Raw genomic sequence first — 19,271 nt, 5'->3', positions numbered from 1 at the left:
AGGGAAAGGAAAATGATAGAAAGGGGAAAACAAGGATGGTGGAGAGGATATGGAGAAGGAAAAACAAGGAAATACATAAAGAAAGAGAAGAGAATAGGTCAAAGGAAGAACATAGAAATACATAATTGAAGAGCTATAAGAGGATCATAGATCTAGACTAAGGAAAAACAGGGACATAACTGAGAAGGAGAAAGAAAATCTATCAAATTAAAACATGTCAAGAAATAGATGACGAAGGAGAAAAGGATAGATTTAAGGAGAAACAAAAGAAATACATAAAACAAAAGAGAAGAGGTTAGAATGAAGGGGAACAAAAGAATAACATAACATAGGAGAACTGCAGGGGGGTAGATTGTGAAAAAACAAAGAAATATATACAACGAAGGAGAAAAAGGATAGATTGAAGAAAAAAAGAAGAATTACATGACAAAAGAGAAGAGGATAGATTGAGAACACATAAATAAATGAAACAGAAGAAAGGATAGATTTAACCCGAAACAAATAACGAGTATGTCATGTGCAGCTCCAGCAATGCAACACTGCTAAGAGTAATGTTAGACTCTGTCTCTAGTCGTTTGCACTGTATATTTTACTTAAGTGGCTAAACAGTTGTGTAAAAAAAATATGCGCGGCCGGGCGTCCTAGTTTTAGGAACAAGCCATCTTCGGCTGGTAGCAGATAAGTAGTGGGAGGTCACATTGTGTTGGTGTGCAGGAGACCAAAATGAAATAGACCAGATTCTGGACTACAAAGATTCGCGATGTCACGATTCGTGATGTCCCTTCTGGGCCACCATAAAATACAACAGAAGAGGAGACTCTCTATGATAACTGTTAGGTAATGGACTTACTACTAACATTTTGTGTAATTATTTTACCTTTCAAAAAAATGTTATTCATAGGGTATGTCCTGGTCTCAGATTAATACATTTATATTGTACTGGTCACTTTTTAGGGTGCAATGTTGGATTCACAGAAACAATTTTCCAATGGTGTTTTTTTTTATTTATTCATTTATTCAGATATATGTAATCGGGATTAAAGATCACTGACAAATTTAAATCTTGGTCCTCGCATTGAGAAATGACAAAATAAACATGATTGAAAAATTTATGCAATCAAAACAATCATGGAAATAATAAAAACAGAGACGAAAATGAAGGGAAAAAAAGTTTGATGACAATTACGTAGGTACAGATCAGTTTGAGTACCAGCAAAGGCATACGTCAATAATGACGTCAATAATGTATTCATATTAATAATTCTTTTTTAGGCCAGCTTCATTTGTTTCCCCTTCTTCCAAATTTTTAATATTCTAGATTGAAAAAAGGTCGTATTTCATTTAGATATTTGGGTCTGCATGTGAATGGATCTGAAATAACATGTGATTAGTGTTAGGCAAAGTACTCAAAGTAGGTGCATCTAGCATATATTATTTCAAACAAATGTGTATAACCTATCTAGAATTCAATAAAACGCAAAAATAATCGATTCTAATCAATTCTGTTGCTAATTATCAACTTTTTATTCGTTGTCGTAATAAGTTTACTTGTAAGTTTTTAGTTACTGCTCACTCTAAGAAAAAAGGGTGCACAAAAGGGTGCAAAATAAGAGTTTGCACCCTTTACATAAAAATGAACCCTATTGAAGGAAAAGGGGTTCAAAAAAGGGTGCATAAGATTTTGCACCCTTCCCACAAAAATGAACCCTATCGACAAAACAAAGGGTGCAAAATAAAAGTTTGCATATTGCATGCATATTCATGATTACTTTCCACGTGTTCACATAAAAATACATTTATCATGATCTGTTAAGCAAATTATAACAATGCACATCTATTTGGTGATTTGTATTTTCCTTTGGCAATCATTAACCAATAGATTATTTTGTCTGATCATGTTACAATTACATATACGTTTTAGCAATATAGATATATTGATTATATGATTACTAACCAAGAAACATCATGCATGTTTAATATGTATTGGTGTACGAGCAAATTTTACCATTATTCCTCGATGATGAGTGCAGGATTGCACCTTTTAAAGGGCGCAGGATTGAACCCCTAAAGGTGCTGCTATTGCATCGGTTTGTACCCCTAATGGAGCAGGATAGAACCATTAAGGGTACTAACCTGTCTCCTCAAAGGTGCAATCTGGCAACCTCTTAAAGGGTGCAGGATTGAACCCATAAAGGTGCTGCTAGTGTTGCATCGGTTTGCACCCTTAAAGGTGAAGGAATGAACCATAAAGGGTACTTTTTCCGCTAAAAGGATCAATCTGGCACCCTTTTAAAGGGTGCAGGATTGCACCTTTAAAAAGGGTGCAGGATTTAACCCCTAAAGGTGCTGCTATTGTTGCATCGGTTTGCACCCCTAAAAGTGCATACTTGCACCATTTTTTCTTAGTGTGCTCAATATTTATAAAATCATGAAAATCATAAAACCATGTAGGTTATTTAGAGTTTGATTAGTCATTAACACAAGTTTAGACAACATATTGCTTTAAGAATTGGTTAAAATAGCTACGCATCATAGTTCGTGATTTTTAAGAAACATGTTTATAATAAGTTTTAAAACCCATTGCATTGTTTTAACCGCTATTGTTTTACCTCCGCTTTTAATTTGTGTCACTTTTACTTCCATTTGTCTGCTTTTGTTTGATTACGTATGTTTGTTGCGTTTTTTTTATTTTGTTACATTCTACCTTTTAGTAAATTTTTTACTAATCTGCAATAGCAAATAGTATCATTGATTGTAAATACACTCTAAAAAGTGAAGTGCTAAATCAAGGGTGCTGGGTACAAATTTGCACCACACTGCCAAGTATAGCCCTTGGCGTGCATGCAGCGTTTGGGAAGCGATGACGAGCAGAAAAATGAGTGCTGGAAACACGTGCTATTCGAGAAATTGCACCCGAAGTGTGACCCTGCCTGTTTTAGCACTTGCAGAAATACCAGTAGTGCTGGCGCTCCATGCGCAGGCGCACCATCGTTCTAGGTGCTAAGGCAGTGCTTCACACAAAAGAAATTCAAAGTAATTTAAAATTCAAATGAGATAGGTCGCCACTCGGCTATACAAGAGCGGGGATCTAAGAAGGTATTCTTTTCATTGCCTAATAATTCTGCTTGTGCATGATGATACCATTCAGCTTTAATGTTTTATCAGTATGCCTGAAACAGTTTTGGGTTTTTACCCTTGGATACAAATACGTGTATTACTTTTTGAAGGGATGTTGTAATTTTACAATGGTTTTTGTCAATAAAAAAGGGAATCTTTTTAACTCATATATGTGACTACCCATGCGTTACCATGAGTGTAACATGTGGCATCTTGAGGGGTATGTTTTAGGTGCTTAAAGTAGGCTGGAAATAATGTTAGGGCTGTTTAACGGAAGGGTGAGTTTTAACCCGTTCCTTCCGGGAACCTGGTATACCAGGCTCCCGTGGAGCCCCGCCCCCCCACTCAGTGTTATTTAGGGTACGCATATGCGTGTTCCAACCGACCCCCCCCCTTTTCAGCAAAAGTCCGGTGTGTAAAGTCAATACGGCTCGACCTTTTTTTTTTTGTATACGAGCCTTTTTCAGCACCCACCCCCCCCCCCCTTTTCAGCAAAAGTCCGGTGTGTAAAGTAAATACGGGTCGACCTTTTTCTTTTGTTACGAAAAGGACATTTTGGCAACACGCATGGGGTCCGTCCGTTCTCGGAGTGGGGGGGGGGGGGGGGGGGCGGGCGTGGAGCCCACTACCAGGTTCCCATAATAGGCAGGTAGACGACGTCTTTACAAGCCTAAAATTGCCTTTCCCTGCCATTAATTCAATAAACTAGTGGATTTGAGGGTTTATCCAGAGTATATGCTATCATTATCGATTACTCCTGTTTTGTTTACTTTAATATTATTCATTATATTTGTACTTTTTCATAAGCATGTCAAGTTTTCTCTCACATGAAATTCGTACAGCAGCGTATTGGAGCTCCGCGATGTCTGTCCCACAGATATTGACTTTCTTTGAGACCTTCCATGCACAGAATACCAATACTGCTGGTATTTCAATTGGGAGCAGCGCAAAGCCAAAGCCTATAACGGCACGCGGCACCCGCGGAACACTGCACTTCACTGCACATGGAAGGAAAATCCAACGGTCAGCTCTCTATTGTCAACAACAACAAGCAGTATTATAAGTCTAAAGCAAGATTGCGAGGTTGTACTCGATTTAGTCTACGAAAACGAGTTTTGATCAGGTGTATGTTGGATTTATTATTATGACATTTTGTATCACCGACCCCCCCCCCCCCTCAAAGCTCAGATTTATTATTTAGTTTGTCTCTCTTTTTGTTTGTTTATATTTTCTGGCTAAAGAATGATGTCTGACGTATAGTAACGTCAATATAGCATAATAAAAATTTTGTATAGCAGTTTGATGCAACATAGATTTACATTCAAAAGTTTTACTTTTATACGTATTGGACAGTAATATTCTTCTCATTTCGACTTAATCAGCCGCTCACTCTCTATAGCGTTCCCTATACTAAGGCATATGTGACAGGGGGAGGTATATTTGAGAGGAGATATAAATTATTTGAGAAAGAGGGGGAGATAGAAAGGTATCTCCGATCCCCCCCCCCTACTCTGATTGTTTTTCTTTTGTGTACGTTTCTGTTTTTGTTTGATTATATCTTTTCGCTTAAGTATAATGTCTGACGTATAACATCAGGGATATGTTATAATAATTAATCTCAAGGAAGGGATGATGCTATTCCAGAATCTGCACGGTCCTTTATAATTTCCCTACACTTGATTCAAGCCGTCGAAGATGGCGTTATCAACAAACTCATAATTATGCTCACCAGCCCAGTCTTTCGCCGGGCGTCCTAATTTAATGATCACGCCATCATCGGCTGGGAGCAAGTAAGTAGGGAGATGTTAGCGTTGGTGGTGGAGATCAAAATTAAATAGGCCAGATTCTGGACTAGGATGATGCCGGCATGCAAGTAAATGGCGGAAGAGTAGACACAATTATGAAAGATGAAGATGGAAAACGACGTAGAAAGAGAGATAGAGATAGAGAGACAGCGAGAGGGAGAGAGAGAGAGAGGGTGGGCGGGGACAGGATAGATAGAAAGTTTGACGTAGTATTTCCCCTATATCATCTTCCGCTCTAGAATCCTATCTTCTTTATATTTATTTATTGTGTATTTGTCCTTGTCTCCCTCTCCATTATTCTTCTGTTTTTGAAAGAGAAAGTTTCATTCTTTCTCTTCTTTCTCTTATAATGTTATCCACCTACTTCTAGATGACCCTTTTGTGGTAAAGTATAATGTTCGATGTATATTATTTCCGTCGATATAATGAACGTTTCATGCTATTTTGATGCAACAGAGATTTACATTCAAAATCAAAACTTTTACTTTCTATAATTTGTGTACAGTAATATTCATTTTGACATTATCAGCCGCTCGTTCTCTATTTTTGTTCACTAGTATTTGTATGTTTTCATCATCATGGATATGTTATCATAATTTATCTCAAAGAAGGAATGATGCCGGCATACAAGCAAATGGCGGAACAACATTGACAGATAGAGAGAGAGAGAGAGAGAGAGGGGGGGGGGGGAGGGAGATAGAAAGTTGGACGTAGTCTGTACCGTTTTTATTACTATGCTAGTTGTCTATCTGATCACCCCCCCCCCCCGTTCAGAATGTTTCTTTAGTTTAGAGAGAGAGAAAGTTGGGCGCATCGTTATATAGTCTGTACTGTATTTATTAATATGCTATTTTGGCTCTCCTTTCACCCCCTCCCCCCGTTCCGGATTATTCTTGAGTTTCATTTGATCATGCTTATATATTTTCGCTACATTATATTGTCCGACGTAAATTATAACAGTCAATTTTGGCTGATAAAATATTTCAATTAAATTTGATGCAACAGAAACTTACATTGAAATAGTTACTTTTTATAAACTGTGTATTTTCTCATAAAATCGAGTATCAAAATAAAAAGAGATAGATAAGAAGAATAGGAAGAAGAAGAAAAAGAAGAAGAAGAAGGAGGAGGAATAAGAGTGACAAGGAAAAAAAAGAGATACGGAGGAGAAAAAAGAACAAAATAAGTAGGTAGAAGAGGAAAAAAAGATAACGAAGAAAAAAAAAACTACAGTACGGAAGAGCTGAAAGAACTTAGAGCACGGCAGATTGCCAAATGATCTGCGCATGCGCTAAGTTCCTGCTCGTCGAAGCGACTGGCCAGGCTTTAGGTCGCTTCAACGTACACGCATTGTTCCGCGCGCTGAACAGTCGCACGGTATTGTACGGCAGCGAAGGAGTCGAGTTTTCGATTTTTAATCTCGTTTGTGGGGTGGCTATCAGGCTGAATAATTTCGGAAGGAACGGGTTAAGCACTACAGGTGTGATTTTGTGCACGCTGTTTGTGTGTGTTCTTTAGCACTATATTGGGTGCAAAAGTGTTAGCACTAGTAGTGCCGTTTTGAGGGCTCTAAACGGGGTTATTTAATGCACTAGAAGTGTGGTTTTGCTAGCTGCATGCGTCTAATAGCACCAGAAATGTAAAAAGGCTTACACTTAAAGTGTTTAAGGTAGCACTTGGACTGGTGCTGAATTATAGCACGTGTACAAGTGCTACTTAAGCACAATTTTGGCAGCCCCTATGCATGCCCGTACAGGTGCTGCTTCCAAATCTTGAGGTGCCAACATTAGCACTTGATTTTTTAGAGTGTATGCTCTCTCTCAAATGAATCAATAATTAAAAGTATATTTGGATTTTGAAATAATGAAATAACAAGAAATAGAATAAAGATATTAATAATAAAAACCTATTAAAACAATGTAATTAATACTATATAGCCAAGGTTACTATACTTCTTGTTATGAAGTTTTAAAGAGCATGAGAAGAATATTATTTGAATACTAATCGTTTATATCTAAAGTGTTAAAATATGTACCTAAATAGTCGATATGCAGTTAATAAAGTATTTTATTACAGACAGAGTATAGCCCTATAGTATGCAGTGGCTTGTACATGTACTTAAGTTACCTCCATTCAAGACGTAAAGTGCATTTAAAGATAAAGACCAGTTATGGTCATGCGATTGCATTGTGAAAGAAAAGTTGTGCAATCGATCAGAAAAGGTTGATCATCTAGCATATAAGTATTGGTGAGTACTGCAAGGTTCTTGAATCATCAAAATTATAAGAAATTTGGCCTAGTCTTGATTAAGTTACAAGCACTGTACACAACAAGATTTATATGGGACTACCCACACACGTGCACGATACGTGCGTTATATCTATTAGGTCAAAACAGATATAACAATTTACCAAATATATCAAATAATAGGCGGTTTCTCGGCAAAATTTGTATGATCACGTATTAGTCAAAACATATTCTTTCACATGATTGGTAACTAGAGCTTCCATTTCGAGAGGGGGCGTTTCCAAAACTGATCGTTACCTTTAAATATCATGATAATGGTCTATACATCCCTGAACAATTTGGCTCCTCCTTATTTAGAGGAGTCCTTCAAATACTGTTACTATCCATATTCTTTACGATCACAAAAAAATATTAAACTCCCCAAACCAAAGACTAAATGCTGCCGTAAAATGTTTGTGTATAAAGGCTCGCGCGAGTACAATGACCTACCGTTAACTATTAAGCTATCCAACAGCTTACAAACTTTTTGCAAAAATCTAAATGTAAGAAATCAGTTTTGCTCTGATCTGTAATGGAACATGCTTGGGATGGGGGGGGGGGGGGTGTTTATGCTTCTCTAATATGTTTTAGATTTTATATGTATTCAAATTATATTATTTCATGTTGTATTGCATGTTGTATAATTAGTGTTAATGTCTTAATTCCTGGACCCAAGGGAATAACAGTTTTGTTATACTAAAAAAGCTGAATGGTTATCCAGCCATTCACAATACCATTGATTTTACAATGTACATGCATTTTCTTTGTATTGTTGCCAGGATAAACATATTGTGATATAGAAAATATATACCAATACCAATAGCTCGGAAGGCTAGTTCAATAGCTCTTTACCACCGCATGGATCTGAAAGCAACAACAGCAAAATAGAAGCATAATTATAGAAAGAGTGAGTTATAGAAGGGAAACAAATGAGAACTGGGGGAAAAGAAACTTAAATAAAGGATACAAACCTAAGTACATGAAAAATATAACCGAAATAGTTTATTAATAGGGTGGACGACCGGAAAGTTTGCAATATCATTATTGAAGAAACTAACATGAACGAATTGTAAAAGTTAGAATACACAGACACGCACTGTTTCCCGACGAATAGATTACTGGAGTTTGGACGGAACGAACTGGCAAATACCTTAAAAAGACTAAAAAAAACTACCTTATAACTGAAAAAGAGTGATTACTACACGTATACCAGCGACCTGTTAACGATCCACTAACGTGCTGAGCGTACGCTCTTCGTTTGGGACACGATTTAGAATCTGAAGTTTCAAAAGAAAAGACAAGCAAAATTAAATTTATGTGGCGCGCCCCAATGCCTCATTTTATTATTAATTATTCTAAATCAGTCAAATCATGTTTTCCCTTGTTGTGGGAGAACCATATTATCTCGATTTGACCGATTCGAACATTAATATCTCATCAGTGCTTTAGCTGCATCTATCCCAGAACGGTTAACATAGTAGCTTTACGTTGTTTACATGAGGCAAGAATCAACTTTAAAAAAAGTAATTATGCATCAAGTTGAGTGGGTTGACTTGCAAATAACATGTATTAACGTGCAATGAACCAAGCTCCCAAGAATTGAATTTGAGTTCAAATGATCTCATTCGTATCGATTGAATGGTACATTGTGTCAGGTACGAGGACAATGCCAAGTATGCCAAAAAGCATGACAACATGCCAGTATATATTGACAGGGTGGACGACCGGAAAGTTTGCAATATCATTGTGGTTAAAGGGGCCGTTACACTATAACATGTTGAAGAAACTAACATGAACGAATTGTAAAAGTTAGAATACACAGACACGCACTGTTTCCCGACGAATAGATTACTGGAGTTTGGACGGAACGAACTGGCAAATACCTTAAAAAGACTAAAAAAAACTACCTTATAACTGAAAAAGAGTGATTACTACACGTATACCAGCGACCTGTTAACGATCCACTAACGTGCTGAGCGTACGCTCTTCGTTTGGGACACGATTTAGAATCTGAAGTTTCAAAAGAAAAGACAAGCAAAATCAAATTTATGTGGCGCGCCCCAATGCCTCATTTTATTATTAATTATTCTAAATCAGTCAAATCATGTTTTCCCTTGTTGTGGGAGAACCATATTATCTTGATTTGACCGATTCGAACATTAATATCTCATCAGTGCTTTAGCTGCATCTATCCCAGAACGGTTAACATAGTAGCTTTACGTTGTTTACATGAGGCAAGAATCAACTTTAAAAAAAGTAATTATGCATCAAGTTGAGTGGGTTGACTTGCAAATAACATGTATTAACGTGCAATGAACCAAGCTCCCAAGAATTGAATTTGAGTTCAAATGATCTCATTCGTATCGATTGAATGGTACATTGTGTCAGGTACGAGGACAATGCCAAATATGCCAAAAAGCATGACAACATGCCAGTATCCAGGGGCGGCGATTTCTTTTCATGACTGGGGGGGGGGGGGGGGGGGGGGACGAAATGCGAGGAACGAGGGAGGAGTGACGTAATAAGCAAAAACTTTTTTTTGGAGGGGGGGGGGGTAGAAAAAAAAATCCGCATCATCACCGCTCTTACATGTTACATGCAGGCCCCGCGGAACATTTTTCAAAGTGGGAGTGGGGGGGGGGGGGACTAAAGTATTTGCGAACAGATATATCAAAGCAAGTGGGGCGTAAATTGGCGTGGGGTTCAGGGGCGGAGCCCCTTGAAGCTTTTTTTTTTTTTTTTTAGAGTTTTTAGGCATTTAATATGGGTCAGATGAGCATATTTTGGTACCTTAATTGTGACACTTGCATGGAGGTCACTAATCGGAGTGGGCTCCAGGAAGGCGAAGCCCCCCGGAAGCTCAGCGGTTTTAGGCATTAAATTACGATCAGGTGAGCATCCAGGGGCCGCCTTAGGCCCTTGTTGTGATCTAGAGGCGGAGCCCCCGGAAGCCCAGGGTTTTAGGCTTTTGAATATGGTCAGCTGAGCAACCAGGGGCCTACCTTAGGGCCCTTGGTGGGGTGGGGGTACAGGGAACAGAGCCCCCGAAAGCTCAGGGAATTATCATGCCTTTTCCAGCAACATTTGTAATTTATTCACTGGTATCGAATTAGAAATAAACAACTTTTGAATTTTATCGGGAGGGGGAGGGGGGACTGCCCCAAGCCCGAGTGAGGGAGCATAGTGAATGAGAGGGGTGAAGGGGATGAAAGTGAGTACCCCCTCACAGGTTTTGAAGTTTTGTTGTATTACAAAATTATATTCCTTGGCAAAACTATAGTATGAAAACAAAAAATGTACCTTTTTTACACTGCACTTTTCTACAATATTTACATGTACATTTTGAAGGATGTTATGCGAGGGAGCATAGCTCCCGAGCCAGGAGATTTTTGCATTTTTATTTGTCTAAACGCTGCTCTCTTGGGCCCTCTAAAGCCTAATAGTGTGTTGAAGTCTTTAGTCAGTTTTTGCTGTACATTATTTTTGTGCACTTTTTCAAATTTTCCGGGGGGGGGGGACGATCCCCTCCTACAAAAATCGAGGGGGGGGGGGACGTGTCCCCCTCGTCCCCCCGGGATCGCCGCCCCTGCCAGTATCAATGTAACACGAAACGAGTCTAGTGCATTTCAATACATTTCACGGGCTTGTGACGAACGATTTACACCTTTCATTGCACTTTGAGGAAGTTTGCCGCAATAAAAACAGTGCACTGTTTCGATTTATAACGAGGAAAAGGAAGCTATGCCTCAAGTTTTGGTACGGGGAAAACACCACTACCAAACTACGTCTACCTTCCAATTGACATTCTGGGAACGACAGCTTGGTGGAAAATTAGAATAAGTCTTTTACTTTGCTTGGAATATCGTTAAGAATATCTAGGAACGTCAAACTACCTGTGTACAGGAAGCCGAATCAAGAGGGGCAATATCTTAGATGAGCCTCGTTTCATGGTATGATGGACATCCTTCATCGAATCATGTCTGTGTCTATGCAGATGTTGGCCATCTTGGTGTTGATGAACAGCCTTCACGGAGATACATTGCAAGGTAAAATAAACGAATTGTGAAACGAGAGCCTATAATGCACTTATTGCAGTTATGATGGCTTTAATATTACCTTTTTGAATAGGCTCCTCCATGGTTTTCATGTCTCCATTTTTAAATTTTACTTACTCCCTAATTCACAAGTAACTACAAGCAAACCAAATCATCTAGGGTATTTTATGTAGGCGTGGATGTGTAAGGCGGTGTCACACAGAGCCCAAAAATCCGTCTGTCACCGACGTAAATGAAAAAAAAAAAATTTCTAAAATGGTTAATTCAAGATGGGTCGGGATTTTTCTGTGTGACATCGCCTGTATTCTGTAGAAGAGGAGGATGTTTTGTGAAGGTGTCGTGGTTCATTGGTTCATTCAGTTGACTCTCAATCCAAGGGTTGAGGGTCCAATTTAATCCAAACCGGGCAAAAATACCCTTTGGCAAGATATTAATCATGATTAGTAGTAGTAGTAGTATTATAATCATGCTTAGATCTGTATATTATTCATAAAAGGTATTAGTTTTCTCATCGTTCTAATTTCACATGGTAGCTCAAATCATTGTACTTAACACATGCCATACAAAAATATCCTCACTTTATCCTGGGTTAAAAACTCATACACCAGTCCCAGTTGTAAGCAAAGACAATAAGACTTGCAAGTCTTGTTTTAATTCGTACTCCTCCTCCCCTCCTTTGATTCTCCAAAACTTCTCTAACTTCCCTTTTTATGTCTCACCCATAACTCAATTCACTGGGATCAGGTCCTAAACTAACCCAGCTATATCCCCCCAATAATGCACTTACAAAATATATCCTTTTCAGCCATGGCGTATTCGGTTTTTCGTTGCCGAACAAACAGAGTGCAAAACAGCACTATACCATCACTTAAACTCAACACGAAAACAGACGTTTTTCAATATTGCCAAAATTATAGTAGGGATCTGAATATTGTTACATTCCAGAACTTTTAGTACAATGTGACAGCATTTTAAATAGATTTGATATAGATTATATTTGATATCCATACCTCTTTTTTATTCAGACTTGGGTATAATCTTTGTATCTTTATAATGGAAACACTACACTGTATCGAAGTAAAAAAAATCTATTTTAACCATATTTTTTTTAATTTTTTTTAATGACTGCAATTTATCTTCCATGGCAAATGTCACAGTTGTCTCCTCTTCCTCTACCACTTCTACTTCTCCACCTCCTTCTTTATCTTGCCCTTCTCCTTTTTGCTCATTCGTTTTCTAACACTCAAATAACTCAAATCTCGTAAAGTCAATTTCTTTGAATTTTTGCACAGTTATAGGTCACTCCCTTGGACGTGACAGGAACATTTTCTTGTTCATCAAGTAATCGTGACGTCATCAAGGCGCCATTATGTGAAATTTTCTGAAAATCAAATCATTATCATATCTTCATTACGGAATGTCATTTCTCATTCATATTTATCAAGGTCAATATCCGTCCGGTCAATTTAAAACGCACGCGTACGCGTACGTCCGTGCGTCAGTGCGCGCGCAAAATATTTTTAAAAATCGTCTCAAATTCATTTATCACACGTTCTAAGCCACTATGACCATTTCCCCAAAATCGTCCACACAAGCATGATATTTTTATGATATTTTCCAAACTTTTCCGAACAATTTGATACCATATTTATCTCTTTATGACCATTACTAATAGGATGAGCGTCTGTTCAAGACAAATGTCCGTGCGCGCAAAGCATGCCTATACAAAATCCACAGTAGCTCTTTAGGATGCAAGCTGACCGCCATTTTTCCTTCATATTTTGATCAACTTTGAGACGAAAATATGATTTTGTGTCTCATTTGGCCATTCAATTTATTCTGACGTCATCATAATGGCTTTGAACTCAACATACATATTTTCATATTATGACGTCAGCATATTGAATTGATTTATTGTCCATAATATGGAAATTCATTGTTCACTAGTACATGTGTGTTTCAAGGAAATGTACACAATTAGACAGATTATAAAACATAATAACAACATAACATCAATGGCGTTTCATCTAAAAATACGATCTGATTACTTGCATAGGAATGGAATGGAGGAAATCAATAAAAAGGGTACAGTGTCTACATTGCTTGCCCTCTTTTTATCCTACTGTTGAACATGTGAGTTGAATCCGGAACAAATGAGCGTCTGATTTATAGAACGTTGAGCGTATCTCTGTAAATAATGATTGATTTTTTACCAAATTCTGATATGTTTTAGCTGAAACAATTCTTTACAAGATCAGTTATTATTATCTTTCATTTTGATGACGTCATCATAGTGACAATTTCTAACCCCCCCCCCCAATTTAAGTATGTTACAGCTGATACTATGAACTATCGTTAGGGTGCCTTCCTTTTTGTTTAAAATCAGATGTTGGGATCATTTTGAAATTTTCAATTGAAAGTTCAAATTGCGACTATGCCAAGGCCGTTTGTCTGCTTTGCATGTTATGTCTATGGGACATATTTTGGTATAGTGGTTAGAGCAGTCGACTCCCATTCCGGTGACCCACGTTCGATTCCTGGTGGGTCAATTTGTGTTGTGCTTCCTTTGATTATTTGATTTCATCACCTTCTTCGACTATTATAACATAATGTGTATATAATCACAAACAATGTAATACAATTTGAGACAGGAATACCGATTGTATACTGATTCCTTGTCGTGTATTAAAGACAATAGGGACTTTTAAATTGAGTGGACGAGAACACGACGAACGCCGACTGATCATGCGTGTCAACGTACTCAACTGCTCATGTTGACTACAATAAGAAATATTTTAGATTGCACTCGACGATATACATGCATGCAGGAAGTAACACTATGAACATGACGGACAAAAAAAGAGGACAAAATATACAGTTCCTTATTTTACCCTCAACAATTGCTGTGGTACAATGTACGTAGACAAAAGAACATTCCTTCACTGCTATTACGTAAAAATGTGTAGAATAGGTGAATATTCATGTGACACCTGTTCTACACATTGTTAAACTGAGGAACTGTATATTTTATGCGCACGCGGCATATACTAGTACCTTGAGCATGTTTATGTGAAGGCGCTATATAAATATCAATATGTATGTATGTATGTACTAGATTTGGTAAAATCAAGGTTGACGCATTCTCGATCGCCGACTGAGACGACGTGACGCATGCGCATGACGTCACACGTTGCAGTCAAAGCTGTCAAAGTGCAAATCTAAAAGTCCCTAATATACCCCTTGTGCTTCGGGGGCTCCGCCCCTTGACCCCCGCCGGGGCTTTGCCCCTAGACCCACATTGAAAAACGTTCAGCGGGGCCCGCATGTAATAGTGGTGTGATGCAGATTTTTTTCAGCCCCCCCCCCAAAAAAAAAAAAAAACACAAACAAACATATATAACGTTTTTGCTCATTACGCCACTGCGTTGCTGCGGATTAAAGAGAATCACTATTTAATGGAAGAATTCCTCCACGAAGCCAAGTACAAACAGGTTTAATATGCAAAATAGCAATACAGTCCTCGGACGCTCCTCGGAGTGGCATACGCTCCCTAATCTAGCTAGTTTTGTAAATATCATAGTGATTATTTTCATGACAGTTTAGTCTTTCGTGGCTTTAAACTAAGTTGCTCGATAACATCACTCAGTATTATTTGATTCGATATATATCTCATTAACAAAAATGAAATAAGGTTCATAATTCTGAAAATGAAATAAGTTACCTAAAAAGGAGGGAGGGAAAACCGTAACGACTGAGCATCCCCCCCCCTAATAATACCCTCTCCATATCAAAAGTTCAAAAAAAGGAGAGAGATGAAAGGAAAAAAGAAAACTATTACTGAATAAGAGCCAGTGAATTATGCGACCGCCGGATAATTCTATCTTTCCTTATGTTATTCTTTATTTTCATTCATTTCCCCTTTCTATCTGCATTTCCTTAATCTTTGACTTTTCCTTCTATCGTATTCTCCTTTTATCTTTCCTTATGTAAGGATATTCTTTGTTTCTATTTCCTATCATTTCCTCTTTCTATCTACAACGTAAGGAATGAAAGAATTATCTGACCGCCACCAGCTAATTATATCTTTCCATGTTATTTTGCTTTACTTCTATCGTCTTCTCTTTAAAAAGTGAATGAAAAGTAGATATTGCCTGGGCAATCATGCTACTCATGAAGAGAAAAAATAAACAATTTCTATTTTTTTTCATTAAAGTTCTAATTATATTTTTAACAGGTTAAGGTATGGTTCAAAGCACTAGCTGACATTAAAAGGTGGACGTGGTTTGTTTTAAAACGCTCAAGAAGTGCCTGAATGCAGGCGCGGATACAAGGGGGCGAGCGTGCCTTGCCCGTCCCCCCCCCCCCTCGCCGAAACAAGAGAGGGAGATATAGGAACTACTCACATACATATCGGTCTTCAATTCAATGCGAATTTAGAAGGCCGCTAGTTAGGGGGTGATGCAAAAAGGGGTCCAATTCGTCGCTGTTTTCACGAAGTGACGGTAGTGAAAAAAATTGCATTCACTTTGCGTTACGATTTTCCTCACTACCGTCACTTCGTGAAAATAGGGGCGAATTGTTTTCTTTTTTCTTCCTTTTCCCTTTTCCCTTCTGTTCTATTTTTCTCTTTTTCTTTCATATTTTTTGGCCATCAAATTGACGTGCCGTGCCGCCCGCCCTCTCCCTCCCCCCGTACATTCGTAGCTACGCCACTGCATGCACAGTGGTAAAATTTCAAAATGTACACATTTTTTCCAACAAAAATATTTAGTGGGGATGGTGTCACGCCCATATCACATTTTTTGTCCGATAACGATAACGAGATTTGAATCAAAGGTACAACCTACTATTTGTGTGAGCATGTGCATGTCTGTTAATAGTAGGGTAGCTCTCGGGTGTACCTTTAACGAAAAATCTCGTTATCGTTATATTTATCGGACAAAATTGTAATGTGACCGGCCCTTATATGACACCCCACCCCCTTGATATCTACGCGGCTCACCGGTGACAAATGCTAATAATAAGACAGACACGGACATTTCTAAAGTAATACAGACATTCCACGGACATTTAAAAAATGACGCTTTGTTCAAATTTTCCAACCACAGAAAAGAGAACTTTGGGGAGCAGGGTCGAGAATTAACGTTTGGCCACCCTTAAAAAACGGCTTTCAGGCCATTTCCCATATCTCCAGATGACTCGTCTGTCCCTCTTTGTATTTGACCAGAGTACGACATTACATGTCATTTACAGGCATCACAATCTTGAGAATAGACTGCCCAAAAAGTAAGATTGAATGTCATTAGAGGTGCGGTTACTTGCTTCCGACTTGGTTGCAAAGAACCCGAAAAGAGGGGACGGTCAATCCCATGAATAAAATTTTAAAAAAGACGGAGGGGGAGCCAGTAACAAATACCGAATAAAAAGCAACTGGGCAACAAACGAACAAATAAATTTTATAAAGTAGAAAATAAAACAAAATCGGTGAGATGACCTCTATCAATTACCTTATTAGTCAATTATGATACCCCATGCACAAAGTATACGAAAGACTTGATCCATGGCTGATCGCAACTTTTGTCACCTCTGTGTGGTTGCTACGGCCAACAAAATGAAAAATAGAAATGAAAGATTAGTCCCTTATCAAAAGAATCATGGCGATCTACAGAATTTACTCAATCAATGTATAGACAAGTTGATTTGAATTTTTACAATTATATATATATCATCTAGATGATGATACAAGTGATCAGGATCTGTGTGACGCTGGTTGGATACGTAACGGTAATGCATGCTACCAACTAGTTGAATCTACCGTCGACTATACTACAGCCCTTGATGCGTGCAGAAATCTCAATGACTACGGTGATCTGGCGAGCGTAGCTGATCAAGACGAAAGCAACTTTCTTTTCGTATTATCGAGGTAAGCCCCTACCCCCGACCCCCTCCTCGAATACAGGAGCCACATCACGAAATATTCTATTGACAGCAACCCTCACCCACACGCACAGGCACATCTTTAGCCACGTACCCTGCCATGCCACCTTTCACCCACAACCATGCGCAGAGCGTGGCCTGTGGACGAGTATGCTCAGGGGCTCAAACGCCATCACAGTTTTATCACCCAGATCGGAGCCGATGCTAGGGCACCAAATTGCACTTTGCTTTAAATTTGACATAACGCCAAACTCATTGTTCATGAACAAAATTCATTTTTAGATTCATGATATGAAGCCATGATAATTTGGTAGAACTTCTATTTTCAAATACAACGCGCTACAAATTTATGCTACCACACGTTTTAATCAGTACTGTATCATGGGCCCTTTAAGGGTATTACTATGAAAAGATTGTTTAACTTTGTTTCAATTTTTATTTATCAAATACACAGCCGCACCTTTGGTACGAATTATTACTGGATTGGGTTCAATGACCTCAATGAAGAGGGAACTTGGGCATGGACTGATGGCTCAGTTTCATCTTATACCAACTGGTATTCTGGAGAACCATGTAAGTAAATAACAACAAATTCATTTTGCAGAATAAGTAAAGGCGCTAGGCATGGTAGGCGTGGATGTCCCACCAATAAAGAATGAAATACAAGCATAATTTATTCAAGCTTAACTACTTTTCATTTATAATAATACATTATTGATCACTGAACACAATTCTGAAGGTACCATCGTGGCGCTCCTACAAAATTTCTCCGTACTGTGATTCGTCAAAGATATAGAATAAGGGTTGGGTTTGCGTTGCACTAGAATTTTAGTTCACATTTTATTGTAAGGGTTACTTGTATGTTAAGTCGAGTGTTCAATAATGTTGCAGGGCTCGGTTAGGGTAGGATGTTGATCGCGGAGCAATTATTACTGGCGCATGTTTCACAACAACAACAGTTCTTAAAACAAATATGAAATATAGCTTATAAGCTAAGCTCCTCATTTCTGATATTGTTATCTCTTTATTTAGCTGGTGGATCTGAACATTGTGGTGTATTACGATGGAGTTCAGACGGCACATGGTATGATGCAGACTGCTCGTCAACATACGGCTACATCTGTAAATACCCGCTAAACACCAGTAAGTCACACTCTATATTCAGATCCAGAATGTTTATGATAAATATATGGTCTTTATGAATCAGGTTTCGAATTTAATTCAACGTTATACATAGAAATTGCTTTAGTGAACTTTCCACCTTGTAAAAACAAGGTCTCGTAGCTCGAGACTAGCTCTATTGCTTAGTGTGGCCTATCTTCTGAATTATAATGATATAGGTGAAAATAAAATAAAATAATGTCTTTTTACTTAAATATGTCATATATTTTTTGTTGTAAATCCAGGATCAGCGGCATTTGAAGACGTTCAGTAAGAGGTTTAGTCACACTTAACTCATCGATCAATAACAAACCAATAAATCAAATCAAATCAAATCAAATGATACCATGATGACTTAAACTTCAAGTCCGAGTAGAACCGAAGAAAAAAAAACTCCTTGATAAAATGATTTACTCTCCCTTCCTCTTCCTTTCTCTTGATCAGTTTCCTGTGCTGAATGGAAGCGTAAAGGTTATACATCTGATGGATACTACACAATAGATCCTGATGGGAGAAATAATGGAGTCGATCCATACAGAGTATACTGTGATATGACTACGGATGCTAGCACAGGTAACATATCAACGATAAATAAAGAAGTCAAGAATCGGTCATGTATTACTATTCATAAAGAAATTGTCCATGTGTGTACTCATTATTTTTACAATTTGTCTTGGTTATCTCGGCTAGGTATTACGACGTTCGAGCACCAAGAGGCGAATCGATCTTTGGTAACAGATGCAGAGGCGCCTTTTAGTTTCATCCGAAACATTATTTATGGTAACAAGTCGGTTAATCAAGTGGCTACCGGCGCCGATATCAGCGGAGAGTGCTACCAATATATCAAGGTAGGGTAACACCGAGGGTTCTACTTTTTTCTCAAAGTTCCTTGATGGTATATATCTATCTA

At 38.2% G+C, this 19,271-nt stretch overlaps 1 protein-coding gene across 1 annotated transcript; it reads left to right on the top strand.

Moving 5' to 3' along the window:
* The first annotated feature begins 11,184 nt into the window (after positions 1-11,184).
* LOC115924806 (C-type lectin lectoxin-Enh5-like) lies at positions 11,185-19,271 on the top strand. The gene is made up of 6 exons (XM_030987651.1): positions 11,185-11,254; positions 16,997-17,186; positions 17,655-17,773; positions 18,233-18,343; positions 18,806-18,934; positions 19,052-19,271. The coding sequence occupies exons 1-6, from the start codon at positions 11,185-11,187 to the stop codon at positions 19,216-19,218; spliced, it is 786 nt and encodes a 261-aa protein (XP_030843511.1). The 3' UTR covers positions 19,219-19,271.

This window comes from Strongylocentrotus purpuratus, unplaced genomic scaffold (assembly GCF_000002235.5).
Source record: "Strongylocentrotus purpuratus isolate Spur 01 unplaced genomic scaffold, Spur_5.0 spur5_scaffold_16, whole genome shotgun sequence".
Classification (NCBI taxonomy): Eukaryota; Metazoa; Echinodermata; class Echinoidea; order Camarodonta; family Strongylocentrotidae; genus Strongylocentrotus; species Strongylocentrotus purpuratus.
The sequence above is the reverse complement of the archived record's forward strand: the minus strand, read 5'-3'. Positions and strand labels throughout refer to the sequence as shown.